This window comes from Eublepharis macularius, chromosome 10, assembly GCF_028583425.1.
Source record: "Eublepharis macularius isolate TG4126 chromosome 10, MPM_Emac_v1.0, whole genome shotgun sequence".
Classification (NCBI taxonomy): Eukaryota; Metazoa; Chordata; class Lepidosauria; order Squamata; family Eublepharidae; genus Eublepharis; species Eublepharis macularius.
Genome location: NC_072799.1, coordinates 86,134,178 through 86,149,846, shown reverse-complemented (window position 1 = coordinate 86,149,846; position 15,669 = coordinate 86,134,178). Strand labels below are relative to the sequence as shown.

General features: G+C 46.4%; 1 protein-coding gene across 1 annotated transcript in view; it reads left to right on the top strand.

Annotated features, from left to right (window-relative positions):
- The window catches only part of CEP135 (centrosomal protein 135), a 72,170-nt gene extending 58,173 nt beyond the window's left edge, over nucleotides 1-13,997 (top strand). The window contains exons 21-26 of the mRNA XM_054990016.1: nucleotides 6,698-6,883; nucleotides 7,187-7,396; nucleotides 8,846-9,048; nucleotides 10,206-10,310; nucleotides 11,932-12,072; nucleotides 12,481-13,997. Coding sequence (XP_054845991.1) covers nucleotides 6,698-6,883; nucleotides 7,187-7,396; nucleotides 8,846-9,048; nucleotides 10,206-10,310; nucleotides 11,932-12,072; nucleotides 12,481-12,502 — 867 coding nt within the window. The 3' untranslated portion in view covers nucleotides 12,503-13,997. The remainder of the gene's footprint in view (nucleotides 1-6,697; nucleotides 6,884-7,186; nucleotides 7,397-8,845; nucleotides 9,049-10,205; nucleotides 10,311-11,931; nucleotides 12,073-12,480) is intronic.
- Nucleotides 13,998-15,669: the final 1,672 nt, after the last annotated feature.

The window sequence follows — 15,669 nt, the reverse complement described above, 5'->3', positions numbered from 1 at the left end:
TCGGCTGTATGGAGGCCCTTCCGGGCCCTTCCAAATGATCTCCGTGTGGTGTGGTACCGTGTCTGTGATGGGCTGGTGCGCAGGGGCAATGGCCGGAAGCACCTGTCATCAATGGTCCTGGCCAGGCACCTGAAGACGCGCCACCTGAGCCTGTGGTCTACGTCCTTTGCCAGCGAAACATCCGGCGGGGGGAGACAGAGGGCTACCAGCTCCTCTGAGCTGGGATCAGTGGGAAGGTCACCGGAATCCACCCCAGGCAAGAAGCCTTGCCTCAAGGGTGCTGCCAGTGGGAGCGGAACTGTCAGGCAGGCCGCCCTTGGGGAGGTTGTTCCACCAGGGTCGGGGATAGTGCCGTTGAAAAGGGTGAGGTCAAGGGCTCAGAAGGTGGGTGTTCGTGTGGTGGCGGAGACGATTGCCCTGCAAGGATTTCCCCCTATCCATCATGGAGGGCGTGGGCTTCCAAAGGCTGCTTCAGCACGTTGCTCCATGGTTCTCCATGCTGTCACGGCTCACCGTTGGCCGTCAAGTCCTGCCTGCCCTTTACCAGTCTGTGCGAGACAGGGTGCTCAGGGAGCTCTCGGCCGCCAAAGGCCATACTGTACACTTCACGGCCGACCTCTGGAGCAGCTGCCTTCACGAGTACCTTGCCATCACCACCCACTGATGGCAACCAGAGGACCTCTGCTGCCCCAGGCCAAGAACTGGCCTCCGGAAAAAGGCACCATGCTTGACACCAGGCTACAGGGTGGTTCTTTAGGCCTGGGGGATGGACAAGATCCATACTGGGAAGAACATTGCCACCACCGTAAAGGTGGCTCTGAGGGAGTGGACGGTGGGGGCAGAAGGATTTGTCTGTGGCTTCATGGTGACGGACCAACATGTTGGCAGCCCTGAAAGAGGCATTCCTCCCGGGCCTGGTGTGCATGGCACAAGCTGCACCTGGTGATGAGGGACGTGCTCGGGCTGGGGAGCAAGCCAAGGGACAGCTGGGATGAGGGAACCTTGTGGATGCGCAATCTGCTGGAGAGCTGCCGCCGCATTGCTTCCCACTTTTCCCGCAGCATCAATTCTTCCCGTGAGCTGTTCCAGAGGCGTGGGGGGGGGGACCCCGAGCACCAACTCTTTCAGGACCTGCCCACCTGCTGGAACTCCACCTATGACATGATATGTTGTCTGGTGGAGCAGAAGGGACCATTGCAGGACATCCTGTCATCCACGGATGTTCTGAGGAGGGGAGAGGAGCTGAACCTCAGCTCCATGGAATGGAGAGTCCTTGCCCAGATGTCCCGGATGCTGAAACTCTTTAAGGAGGCCACCAAGCTCCTGTGCTCCTACGAGGCCAGCCTGGGTCAGGTCATCCCCCTGATCCACGGGCTTGACCAGTTCCTGGCCAAGGAGCTCGCGCATGAGAAAAAGCTGCTCCCAAGGGTCCGGGTACTTTGTGAGGAGGATCCAGGCATGCATGGCCGAGCACTTGCATCCTCTGTGCCACGAGGTGCTGTACCACATGGCCTCCCTCTTTGACCCCCAGATCAAGGGCAGCATCACCATGTGGGCGGATCAGATGCTTTGCTGGAAAAAGTTGCTCCGCACAGCAGTGCTCCGTTACCAGAAAGAGAAGGCAGGCCTGAGGGAACCGGGTGGGATGAGGGACAGGCAGCCCAGAAGGAGGAGCAGGAGGAGGAGCAGGAGGGGTGGGGGAGTTGAGAAGAGAGCCACGCCTAGAGAGATCCACCCAAATGGCCCCACTTGATCTCTGGGCCTCATCGTTGGGCTGTGTGGTTGGCCACAGTACAGTGAGCGCATCGCTTGCGGCAGAGGACTCAGCGAGGGCTATGGTGCGAGAGTACTTGGCGGAGCCCACCGAGCCCCCCCACTCCAACCCCTTGTAGTATTGGGTAAGTAAATCTGCTGTATGACCGGACCTGTCCATCGTGGCAACCAACATCCTGTCCTGCCCTCCCACCAGTGTGCAGAGCAAGCAGGTGTTCTCCTACCTGGGAGACCTTCTCTGTCCCCACCGTGCATGTCTGCACCCGGACCTCGTGGACATGTTGACCTTCGTGAAGGTCAACCTCGACCTTGGGCATCCCTCCTTGGACCTGGACCTATCTGGCCTCTGAGCCTCCCCAAGTCTACTATGGTTCTCGGCCAAGTTCCTGTGCAGCGGGCTCCAGCACTCCTCAGTTCTCAGGGCTGCTTCCACAGCTGGCAACCTGTGGTCCTCCTCTCCCAGACAAGTTCCCCGACAGTCCCTCTTTCAACCTCTCCCTCTCTTGATGGCAACTATACGAACCTTCCCCACAACCTGTCCTGCCCATCTTGTCCTCTAGCTGACAATTTCCCGGACAGTCCCTCTTTCATCCTCACTGTCTGCGGATGGAACCGGAATGACCCTTTCCAACGACGTCTGCTGTCCTGCCCACCCCATCCTTTCCGCGAAGGCAGGACGGTGGGTGATGTCAGCTGCCACCGCTACCCACCAATTCAGTGGGTTTCTCAGCTCATGGCTCGCCAACAAAGGGGATTTCCCAGTCCTGCTCCGCGATGCAGCCAGCGGCAATCCTTTGTCCCTGTCTCCCTGACATCTTTCCTGATGGTCCCTCTTTCGACCCATTCCTCTCCGGAACACTCCAACCCCTCCCAACGACCTCTCCTCCCCACCCCCTCTTTTCCATGAAGGCAGGAAGGTGGGTGATGTCAGCTGCCACTGCTTTTGGCCACAGGGGACAGCTCTGCTGCTGCTGCTGCTGCTGATGATAGGGCAACACAGCACAGGGGCCCCTATCTATGGGCTCCTGCTCCCCTCTGGGCGGGGGAGAATAGGTCCCTCCCAGTCCCACCTACCCTTTCCGCGAAGGCAGGAAGGTGGGTACTGTCCACTGCTGCTGCTCTTGGCCACGAGGGGCAGATCAGGAGCTGTTGCACATGTAGTAGTGGAGCACGGGGCCCCCATCCATGGACACCTGCTTTCCCCTCTGAGCAGGGGAGAATGGGTCCCAGCCACAGCACGCATCTTTTCCACAAAGGCAGGAGGGTGGGTGATGCTGGCGACAGCCTCCATCTCGAGACTGGAGGGGCAGACAAGCCTCTCCCGGAGCAGTCTGCATAATCCAACACGGCGGATGTTGGGTCTTTCATTCTGGTCCTTCTCCACAATGCGTCCATGAAGCCTTGGTCCTACTTTTATCCTAGACAAATTCCCAGTCCCTCTTTCAACCTCCCTGTCTCTGGAACCGCATGGACCCCTCCCAACGATCTCAATGATCTCTCCCATCCCGTCCTTTCCGCAAAGATAGGAAGGTGGGTGATGTTCACTGCTGCTGCTTTTCGGTGCAAGGGGCAGCTCAGAAGCTGTTGCAGATACGGTTGAACCGCATGGTGCCCCCTATCCATAGAGACCTGCTGTCTCCTCTTAGCAGGAGGGAATGTGTCCCGCCACGACTCACGTCCTTTCTGCGAAGGCAGGAAGGTGGATGCTGTCTGCTGCTGGTGGTTTTGGCCATGAGGGACAGCTCAGCTGCTGTTGCAGATTAGGTTGTACTGCTCGGTGCCCCCTTTCCATGGGCACCTGCTGTCCCTCTGAACAGGGGGGAATGGGTCCCGGCTGCAAACCCGGCTTTTCCATGAATGCAGGAAGGTGGGTGATGCTGGCAGCAGCCTGCCTGAACTTCCTTGACAGGTAAGGTGTCTCTAATTGGAGCAGATTCTGTGAAACTGCCGTCCTCTGTTGGGGAAACCTTTGTCCTCCTCTCCCAGACAAGTTCCCCTTCCCTCTTTCAACCTCTCCCTCTCTGGATGGCACCAATACCACCCCACCCCACAACTTGTCCTGCCCATCCCGTCCTGTCTGCAAAGGCAGGACTGTGGGTGATGTCAGCTGCCTCCACCTTTGGGCATGGGGAACTACCATGCCACAGCTGCCATCTTTGGTCCTTCCCGGTTCCGCTCTGCAATGTGGCCGTGACAAGCAACCCATACCCTCCTGTCCCCAACAAGGTCCTGGATGTTCCCTCCTTCAACCTATCCCTCTCTGGAACACTCCGACCCCTCCCAACGACCTCTCCTGTCCTGTCCTGCCCATCCGGGAAGATGGGTGCTGTGCTGCTGCTGCTGCTTCTTGGCACGAGGGGTGGCCCAAAAGCTTTTGCAGATATGGTTTTGTGGCAAGGTGCACCCCCATCCATAGGCACCTTCTGTTGCCGCTGTGCATGGGGGGAATGGGTCCCGTGACTCACTTCCTTTCCGCAAAGGCAGGAAGGTGAGTGATGTTGTTGGCAGCCTCCAGTTAGACACAGGAGGGGCAGACAAGCCTCTCCAGCAGAAGTCTGCACAATCCTTCAGGGTGGATGTTGGGGTCCTCCGTCCCGGTCATGTTGCGCAATGCGGCCAGGAAGCCTTTGTCCTCCTCTCCCTGTCGACTCCCACATTCCCTCTTTCGACCCCTCCCTCTCTGGAACCACTCCGACTGCTCCCAATGACCTCTCCTGTCCTGTCCATTCCATCCTTTCCATGAAGGCAGGAGGGTGGGTGATGGCTGCTTCCGCCGCTGACAAGATCATAGGTTTTCAAAGAGGAAGGCTCACAAATGATTGGATGTTTCCTGGTCCTGCTGCGCAAGGCGGCCAGGAACTGGTCACCCTCTGTCATTCTCTACCTGACAGGTTCTCTGTCCCTCTTTGAACCTTGCCCTCTCTGGAACCGCTCTGACCCCTCCCAACGACCTTGCCTGTCTTGCCCATCCCGTCCTTTTCACAAAGGCAGGAAGGTGGGTGATGTTTGCTGTCACCACTGAACACCTCAGTGGGGTCCTTGGAGGAGGCCTCGCAGCAACTGTTGGGATCCTCCCAATTCCCCTTCCCTCATTTGACCTCTCCCTCTCAGGAACACTGACCCCTCCAAACGACATCTCCCTCCCATCATTTCCGTGAAAGCAGGAAGGTGGGTGATGTTTGCTGCCATCACTGAGTACCTCAGTGGGGTCCTCGGAGGAGAACTCGCAGCAACTGTTGGGATCCTCCCAATTCCCCTTCCCTCCTTCGACCTCTCCCTCTCCGGAACACTCTGACCCCTCCAAACGACATCTCCTCTCCCTCCCGTCCTTTCTGCGAAAGCAGGAAGGTGGGTGATGTTAGGCGTCAGCAGCTGGACCCCCTACCCCCTAGAGGGGAGGCTGCACGCCAATGCCTCCCCCAGCCCACCAGGCCCGGCGGCCGCACCCCTCACCCACCATCATACCTAGGCGGAAAGTAGCCTTGGGGAAGCCTGGCGGGTGGGCACATGGGGGGCGCCACCAGCGACAGCCAGACCCCCTGCCCCCTAGAGGGGAGCCGGCACGTTAACGCCTCCCCCAGCCCGCCAGGCCCAGCAGCTGCCAACATCACCCACTTTACTTACTTCCATCTGGAAAGGCGCCTCTGGGAGGCCTGGCAGGCAGGCACATGGGGGGGGGTGCTGCTGGCGAGTGGCCAAAGCCCCCGCCCCCTAGAGTCCACTGCTTGTACATGGGGCAAAAAACAGTTGGTGGCTCCCATTGTGTTGAATGGGAGTTTCCTGGGGGCGTCGGATTTGGGAATGTATAACTCCAAGATCCGTATTGCACTCTTGACCAAACTTGGGTGATGGCTGGAGGGGAGCCTGCTGAACTTTCCCTGTGAATATGGGTCTAACAGGGGCTGCTCCGGTGCCGACGAACAACGAACATGTTCATTAACGGGACATGTTTGTTACTGTTCCTCTGTTCATGTTCGTCAGCGGCAACGAACAACAAACAGTGTGTTCATGGGTTTTTTTCCATTCGTGCCCATGTCTACTTACAACCCACAAGTAGAAAGAATGCTGCTGTGGTGGAGGCCCCATTGTAGAGGGTTGGTGGAAGCTGGAAACCGTTGTTGGAGCTCTTGCATGTTTGGACCACAGACTAAAAACTAGCTAGATGAATAACACAGCAGCTTCTTGAATTCTGTATCCCTGTGTAGTGTTTGTGTATTTAGCCCATGCCTTCCTCCAAGAATGCTTATCTCAGGAAGCTTAAGTTCTGAACCCAATAGAAACCTCCATACGTATGTGATGTTACTGAAAAGCTGAACAGCAGAAAGCCTTTCACATAACTTTTGAATTATGGGATTTATTTTGTTTAACTTTGTTTGCTTGTGAAATGTTTTAATATAGTTTTAAATCTGAATCTTCTGACTCGGGATCTGGAATTTATTGAGCATTCTTGAATGCTGGCTGTTACCGTGTTTTCTTTTTAATGGCTTTCATTCCAACTCCCCAAATTGTTTTCTAAACTTAAAAATCTATAGCTCCAGTGGGAATGGCTCACAGCCAAAGTCCTTCAATTTATCCCCATTTACCATTTAAAAATTAGTGTAACAGACTGAGAATAAGGAAGAAGAAAAAAATCCATGCGTATAACCATCAACATTTTTATCAAGTTACAAAAGCAAAATCTGCTTTAAACTTTTTGATTTCCTGTCTCATTTTCTGAACTGCAACTCATGGGTTTATCCTGGTAATAAAAAGAATTAAGTTGGGGCAGGCAGGTAGATGAATGCGTGTGCAAAATATGGAGAATAGCACCCCTCCAGATTTTCTCTTCTAGATCACATGTATTGCTGAATTTGGCTTGCCAGCACAGAAGGCATTTGACATCGTGATTCATTGCTCACTGAATGAATGTTTCTGTTTGAACTAGGAAAGAGAAAACCGGGAATTGCTGGAAAAATTCCAGTTGCTCCATAGCCAAGCTGAGAGCTGGGAAGCAAAGGCCCATCAAGCTGAAGGGAACAGCAGCTCAGTACGACTGGAACTTCTTTCTGTTGATACTGAGCGAAGACATCTTAAAGAGAGAATTGAACTACTGGAAAAAGAAATTCAGGAGGTAGTCTCCAGTGTTCTTTGAATTTTGTTGCCTGGTCTACTTTACTAATGTTCCTTCTTAATCAAATGCCTTGGTGTTAATTGGAGATTTCTGCAAGGAGCAGGTGGTAGCAATTGATCACTGTGAGCTCAAGGGAACACTCCTTTGAGATCTACTTCTGTTCTTGCTCAATACCTGTAAGGTCTTGCAAAGAGTATAAGTGTGTTTTGGAAGAGTAAAAGAGAGCTTGAATTTACACTTTAGAGTACAGTGAGGGTGGTGATCACGTATGTAGCTAATAGTTTGCTTTTGTATCTCATTTAGCATCTCATTGCACACCAAGCTTATGAATCACAGATCTCTTCAATGGCGAAAAATATGGCCAAACTTGAAGAGACCCTCTACCACGAAAAAGAAGAAAAGGTTTCGGCAGCAACTGATGTGGCTTCTGTTAGAGAACTTTGTGTTAAACTGGAGTCCAGCAAAGAACAGCTTTCTCGTCAGTTAACATCCAAAAGTTTGGATTTTGAGAGGGTGAGTGGGGGGGGGGTGAGCTTTTTTAAATTAAGAGGTCCAGTTACATTAGAAACAAAAGATGTGGTTTTGAAAGTGAAAGGCCACCTGAAAGAATCACAAGAAACTGGAACTCAAATCAGTCAAACCCGAAATCTTTATTTTGGTATTTATAAAAGTGCTATACAGTCTTACTCAGGGCTTTTTTTTCAGCAGGAATGCGGTAGAATGGAGTTCTGGCACCTCTTGAAAATGATCACATGGCCGGTGGCCCTGCCTCCTGATCTCCAGACAGAGGGGCGTTTAGATTGCCCTCTGTGCCGTTGGCACGCCGTTGGCGCGTGGAGGGCAATCTAAACTCCCCTATGTCTGGAGTTCAGGGGGTGGGCCCACCAGCCATGTGACCATTTTCGCCGAGGATGATTTAAACTTTAAAAAACTCCCCCCTAGTTCCAGCTGACCCAAAGTGATGTCATTGTGCAGTCCTGAGTTCCACCGCTGAGTTCCACCACCTCTTTTCCCAGAAAAAAAGCCCTGATCTTACTGATACTGCAGATACACACTTTACTATTGTTCCGGTTTTCCAACTAAGGAGCTAAAGCTGAGAGTGGCTTGACTAGAGCTGAATCGGTGTTTGAACCCAGGTCCATCATTCAGTCCCTAGGATAAGCTGTCTCTGGCTACATCATCTTATTTCTGTTTTGCAATACCTCCTTGCATGGCGCTTTTGGTTTCCTTGTTTTGTAATACTTGTCTGGGAATTTACCTTTGCTATCTAAATCCATGGCTGTCACTTACGCTGCTTGGTACAGAACTAACCTTTATGCATAATTAGAATTAACTATGGTTTTTTGCCCTAATTTGTTGTTGCTGTTGTTAACTTCATTTATGCTCCCCCATGAAGTAGGTTAGGCTGAGGGTGTGTGACTAGTCCGAGGTTGCCCAGAAAGCATCCATGCCAGGTCCCAGTCTGACACTGTAATCATTATACTATACTAGATTTCATTTAGATCTCAAATTTATGATAAAACTGCAATTTGGGCTTTCTGAGCTAATGGTGCAGCCCTAAGCAGAATTTCTTAAATGGGCTGCTTAATGCAGCACTGAAAATCTGGTCCCCAGAGGACACACATAAAGGGAGCCCAGTGAGACCTGCTTGTTCTTTTGCATGCAGAGAAGCTAGAGCTGCGAGGAAAGAGGCTTAGCCATGGTTTGCTCAGTGAGAGAAGTAAGGCCTTAAACCCCGGCTTGTTAGCCTATTTATATTATGATTGTACTATCCTGCTTTGTGGCAGTTCTTTTGCCATGGCTGTAAGTATTCAGATATTAAAACAGTTCACCATAGTTAGGGAAAGCAATCTATCATGTTAGGTCTGCATATAGTGCTGTTATTTGGGGTTTTGCTGTCATGTAGAATTAATATTAATATTAAATGTGAGAATACTGATTGAAACTATTTTTATTCTGTAGATTCAGTCAGAATTGGAAGATGCAAAAGCAGAAGCAGAGCTCTTAAAAAAGCAGTTGTCGAGTGAGCGGCTGACAATACAAAACCTGGAAACACTCCTGGCAACTAGCCGAGACAAAGAATTTCAGAATCATTTGACTGCACATGAGAAAGATTCAGAAATACAGCTGCTCAAAGACAGGCTAACCCTCTCCGATAGCAAACTGTATGTTACAAAAGCACAATATTGCAATTCATATCGCTACGCAAATTTTCTGTGATAAACTAGGTGGGGATTTGTAGGAAAGAGGAAATCTCATTCTCCCTGCCACTGGTTCTGTTTATTCCACTGCTGTTTCTACCCTCCCCTTACTTCATGAGTCCTCATCATTCCATTCATTCCTGCTAATAGAGGAGAAGGGACAGGCAGGAAAGGCATGCGGGAGCCAGCTTCAGCTGCCCCCACTTGCCTGCTCTAGGTGGCTATCACCAACATGTTTTCCTGAACGCTATTGTTTTGGTGTTTTGTAGGTGCCATTTTGTGAGGTCATTCTTACTGCATTTGAGGTTTTTAACTCTGCCTTACTTTTTTAAAAAACAGATTGTATTCTAATGAAAACTTGGGTATTCCTTATGTTTGCAGAACATACAGTGTAGTTCTGACCAACCCTGTTTCTGTGAGGTTTTCAGATATGTATTGGGGGAGTGAGGGGGGGGGGGTCAGCATTTGGTTATTCGATACACAGATACGTTGCATGGGATCTTTCAGTCCTGATCACCCTAGACTTTTATCCCAAGATCAAGCATATTTACTGAGCTATAAGGATGGTTTCAGACGTTCATTTAATAATGATGGGGATATGGCATTTTCTTCTGTGCAGCAGGGTACATCATGCAAGAAAGAATCAAATACTGACTGTAGTTCTCTAAAGGAACATGCAAAGCTACTATATGGCTTGCTCACATATGTAGCTAGATCAAATACTACAGTCCCACAAAACCAAATGTTTCCGGTTTACACAGGAGTATTTCCATGTAATCATGGGAATATGGAAGGCCAAAGGCGATGCTTTTAGAAGGAGCGCAGCAGCAGCAAACTGGTCTTGAGTTTCAGTTTTAGTTGTTGAATTCCTAAGTATGCAAACTTTAACTGGGCTGACCTTTTAAAAACATTTTCTCTTAACACTGTGTTGCAGTTGAGAAGTACTCTTATTTTGCAGAGCAAAGCCCTGGGTGAAGGTGGGGAAGAATGTGTTCACATGTATATATTCATTGATTCTTGTTTATCTTTTTGCCTTGCTTGTGCTATTTTTAGTTTTCTGTAAAGTACCATCTGTAAGATGTGCAATTGTTGAGACCTTTCTTTGTCTACAATATTTTTAGAACAAGTCTTAATAGAGAAACTTCTCTGTTCCGAAATAAACTTGCACAGCTGCAGACTGATTATGATATTGTAAAAAGGCAGCTGACAACAGAACGATTTGAACGGTAAGTAGATTTGCTTGCTGGATGTGCCACAGTGAGCTGGATGTGTTCATTTTAAGAACTATGCTACATCTTACACACCGTTGTATAGAGAATATTAATTGTAACAATTAAAAATACAACTTTAGGAAATATTATCTTAACCATAAAGAATTAACACTAGATATTGAGAGACCACTTTATTTAATTTGTCTCCCACATTAGAAGGGTGTTTAATCAGACATTGGATAAAAGCAATCAATCAGTAACCATAAAATATTACTGTACATGCATTTACATCAGACCTCAGATGCATTGAATTACAGAACCAATCAAACCAACATTTTTGCAGCCTATGTGGAAAGAGAGAAGGGATGTGACTTAATATACCACCTCAAGGAGGTGATTCCTGAATGGATAGCCATAAAAAAAGCTCTGGTTCTTGCCCTACTTTTCCCTTCTACGTGTGCACGTCTGGGGAGAAATGATCCTACACATATGTGGATCCCAGAAGGGCTTTAGAGGATAAAACAAACATCCTTGAATTGGATACAGACCAAATCGGTAATAAGTGCCATGTACAGAACAGTCTGTATATGTACAATGCTGTCTAAAAACCATTTCAGGAAAGCATGAGAGAGGGAGTGGTGCGCATGATGTCATTCCTGTGCATTAGGATGACCGTGCCTGCCTGCTTTCCTGAATTCACATGGGTGAGGGTCAATAGAAACTGAAATGGAGACGCCTACAGGAAGGAGCCAGGGATAGAAGGAGAGAGGAAGCTAAAAATGAGGAGGTAGAGGAGCACAAGAAGGAGATGAGAATAGATCTGAGTGGGAAAGTGCAAGGAAGAGGAGGAAGATGGGACTGAGAACCAGTTCTGGGAATGAGGGTCCTGGGCCCCAGGGCAGATGTGGGGAGTTGTAGCTCTCCAAAGACATAAACTGTAAAGAGGAACTTGTACAGGTTTATTTGTTTGGTCCCTGTACCCCTCCCCTGGGGAGGTCACCTCTGCTGGCACACTTCACAATTAAAACCGGAAAGGTAGATTTAAAATATTTAGTTAGAAAACAAACATATGGAGCATGATCAGGCCATCCTAAGCCCTGTTAATGGCCCACTATTTAACCTTCTATTGTCATCCCAGAGATATTTGAGCCTATCTGGGTCATCTTCCATGATTGTTGTTTTTTTTAGCTTACTGTTTTGTTTAATATAGTACTGGACCTCTATTCGCTGAGTTATTACTCTGATTCATGGATGTATTCCGGTCAATGCAGAAAGCAAACGAGAGGCAGGTGGAGATCAGCTCTCACAAAAAAATTTCATTCTGGGTGGAGTAACTCTGTTAATGCTTCAGAATGCTTAGACCTAGGTCATATAGCTGAAAGGAGTCGATACATATTTCTCTTTCTTCATGCATGGCAATATTAACATTACTTGTTAATAAATGAGAAGATCTGAGTGAAGTCATTGCAAGAAAGGGGAGGGAGCAGGGGAAAGAACACAAGTACTGCTTACTTTTTTTGTATAGAATTTGTATAGAATTGCAGGCTGAAGGAGTTATAGTGGAGGTGACCTGCCTTTCAGCATGGAGATCCTCCCAGTTTTTGTTAACATACATAATCCATTTTTTATCTGATAGGGAACGAGCCATGCAAGAGATGAGGCGGCATGGCCTCAGTGCCACTTCCATAAATGTCATGTCCCCACTTAGTTCAACACTGAGGTCTCCTTCACACTCGCCAGAGAGAGCACTTCCAGGAGCAATAGATCGAGCAGAAAAGTAAGTAAATCAGACATTCATTTTTAAGGCCATATTTAACTTTCTAGTTTGCATAATGCCAGTGAGGAAGAAGAATTTAAATGCTAAATGTCAGAGTGCACTGGGCATTTTTTTAAAGTCTGAATTGCAGATCAGTACTATGCAAGATTTTGCTCTGAGTGCCAATCTGCTGTTGTGCCCTCTGGGCCCGGACGATGGCCACCTATTTCTTGGATGCAGCTGTGCCTACTGGCATTTGTACAGCCAATAGAATGATGGATGTCCCAATCTCTGTTATGAATAAATAGTTCTCATTGTGTGGTGGGCTAATGTCGAGTTTGATTAAGAATCCAAAGAAGAAAATATTCTTGCATTATATTTTTTAACTTATGCTTTCAGTATAATGATTTTAATTTTTTTTCTTCTCAGAAATGTGGGTTTCAAGGACTAATCACTGGTTTTAACAAGAACAAACCTGTTTGGATTTTTTCAGTTGTCAATAGTGATGCGAATGCTATCTCTAAAATGTTGTTCAGTCACCAGTACCTTTAATGTTGCAGTCACATTTGCAGTACTCTGCACATTCATTCTGCTGGAATATTTGTTCTAGTTATAGGTTAAGACAAAACCTGAATTGGAGTAACTGTATTTACTTAACTCAGATACGGATTTGTGGACTATTTGCTGTAGAGCCAGGAAGAGATCAAAAGTCTTAAGCAACCATCTATTTGTGTATGCTTCTGGATATATTAGATTTTTGTTTACATCTCACTATTTTATTTAGCCTACATTAATAAAAATGCTGAATGTAACTTGAAGCTACCTTTCTAACAAAATTGGAAAATGCAAAAGCAGAAATGCACGGATTGGAATACCTTTTGTTAATGTTATCCCTCAGATTAAAAAAGTTGTCTTCCGTGTAGAGCCTATATTTTTAAAATTGTCTGAAAGTGCAATCTTAAGCAAAGTTACACCCTTTTAAGCCCTTGGACTTCAGTGAGTTTAGAAGGGTGTGGCTCTGTTTAAGATTACACTATTAATTTTGCTTTTTAAAAATAATTTATTATGTTAATGTTAAATGAAAAACTGTATATATCTCAAAGTGATCTAGCAGACTCAGTCAATTTCTTTTTTTTTAAAGTTCGGATGCAAACTTTGAACTGTTCATACCAGAGGACCCTAACTGTTAAAAGTGCAAAACAAGACAGGTTAGGATAGAAAAGCTATTAGGTAAGTGAAGTAAGGACTAATCTTATTTCAAGAAGACTGATAAAGTTGAAATTTTTCTCATAGTGTCATAATATAGTGGCAGGTTGTTGGATATGCTTGCTAAATAAATCATGTTTAATGCTGTGTTGATTTCATCACCCTTGCCCAGCAAACTTTTTTTTAATGTGGACATTTATGCCAAAGAAGGAGCTCCCCCTGCCCACAGTAGTTTGCTCCATTTCTTAAAAGCAATACATTCCTTTGTATACACAAATATTGTCCCTCCATTAAAAGGAACCATGACCCTATACAGAGGAGATCCATGTGTGTATTAGATCACAGGTAGTTTTCTGAACTAGGATGTATTATCAACTTGTCTTTTTACAGTATGTTAATATTGTTTACTATACTTTGTTGTGTGTATGTCTTTGGTAGTCTGATACATAATCACAATATACTAATTACTGTTGTGTATTATGAACAGATGAGGAAGCTACAGCTTTCAGAGATAGGTGCAGAGTGACTTCTGAACCTTTGAAGAAAATTCTGTATTTTCCAGTTTCCATTATGGATAGCAATTAGAACAGCAGAAAATGGCATATAACAAAGATGGAAGATTCAAATGCTAAACTTTCCTAAGTTTCATCAACTTTTAATAAAGTTTTTTTTTAAATAAAAGATTTCTGAACTGGAATTATGGTCTTACCACAATATCTTAATAATTTAAGGATCGTTACTTTTGGGAGTATTGATGCTTATTAGTACTTTTTTGTACTTTCTGCATTATTCAGACTGCTAATGGCAGCAGAACACAAAAGTCATGGAAATATGTCCTTAGCATACTATAGTTACTCAGGCTGCTCTTCTGCTAATGCCCTTTGAGTGTTGAAAGCTACTGTACTATCCTGTTTCTTAAGATGGTGCAAACTTAGTTGGCTTCAGTGGTATAGGCTGCTTATTAACACGTGAAGTAATTTTTTAACTTTTCACCTCTTTAAAGTAATTGCAAAAAAGTCACAAATCATGACACTTCCCTGAATTAAATGCTGTGAATCTCACTGCTGAAATAAAATCTCTATGCCACTGTATCATTGAGAAAAATATCTATACTGAAACTGCCCCTGGGTTTTCTTCATTCCGCTCTATGAGGTTTTTAAGTAGGTTTGAAGATACAACTCATCAGAATCCATTACCATCCATGTTTATTTTGTATGTTGTAAGCAATGCAAATAAAGTTATCTAAATAGTTATTATTTCAAAGTTAAGGTAGTGTAATATTATTTCTTGAATTACAAAAAAAATAAGGTGGGCTTAGGATGTCTCTTAATTGTTTAAAATATCCAAGTTAAAATTGAATACCACGTGATAGAATCAATTAAAGCAGATGAAGGGCCTTCTACTAAAAGAGGATGTGGCTGCACTTTGAAAGAGAGGCTTTTCCAACAGAGCAGGGACCACCCACTCTCTGGAACTATGTTCTCAGCCTTGGCTAAGAGCCTGTTTGTAGAAAAGCAGCCTTCCATGTGTACAAACGTACTCAAGATCAAACTATTATTCATATTAATTTGGCTTATCCTTTGTGGAAACCCAATGTGCTGCCTGCAAGAGCCTGCTGCCTCATCAGTCCCAGATTCTTCAGAGCAGGATTTTTGTTACAGGTTGTATATGGCTTGGTCCCCAGACGCTGTCTCCTTTCTGCTGCTTCCTGTCTCCCAACATCCTGCGTAAGCCACATATACAAAGAAGTGATCTAGGGGCATTTTCCAGGAACCTGCAGGCGCTTGTCAGACCTGTGTAATAAGGGCCAGACGAGCAAATTGGTAATTGTCTTATCCTGCTTCTGCCCAAAAGCTGACAAGCTGCAGAAGAGCTGAATATTCCCTCCAAAGCTCACCCTGCATCAGGCGGTCTGGTCAATCTTTGGAAAGTTGCCCATTTTTTACATTATTATTTTATATTACTTTCTGCAATTGGTATGTAAATTGGGTTTTAGCAGAGATTTCTTCATATTTTACTACACTTAATACATTGAGGCAGTGGAAATGTGTACATACGTTTTGTTTTTTCTGGTCTGTTGACCGCCATCCTAAACAATCTGGTGTATTTGGTAACCTTTACTACCTTGTGGCTTACTGTGCTTCCTCTTGTGTTTATGCCTCAGTGCCCACTCTCTACATCCTCGACTGTTACCCCCCCCCTTTTCCCTCTTGCTCCACAGATATTATAGCCTTGTTGTACTACCTTCATTTCATGTCCTCATTTGTCTCATATGTCTCTCTTTACCCCATTCCCTAGTTATCCTTATCAGTGTTGCCAGATATGCAGGAATTATCATTTATGTACAAAGTTTATGGGGCCCACGTACAACATATGATTTCTTTAATGCTCTTGTACTCATTGTTAACTTGT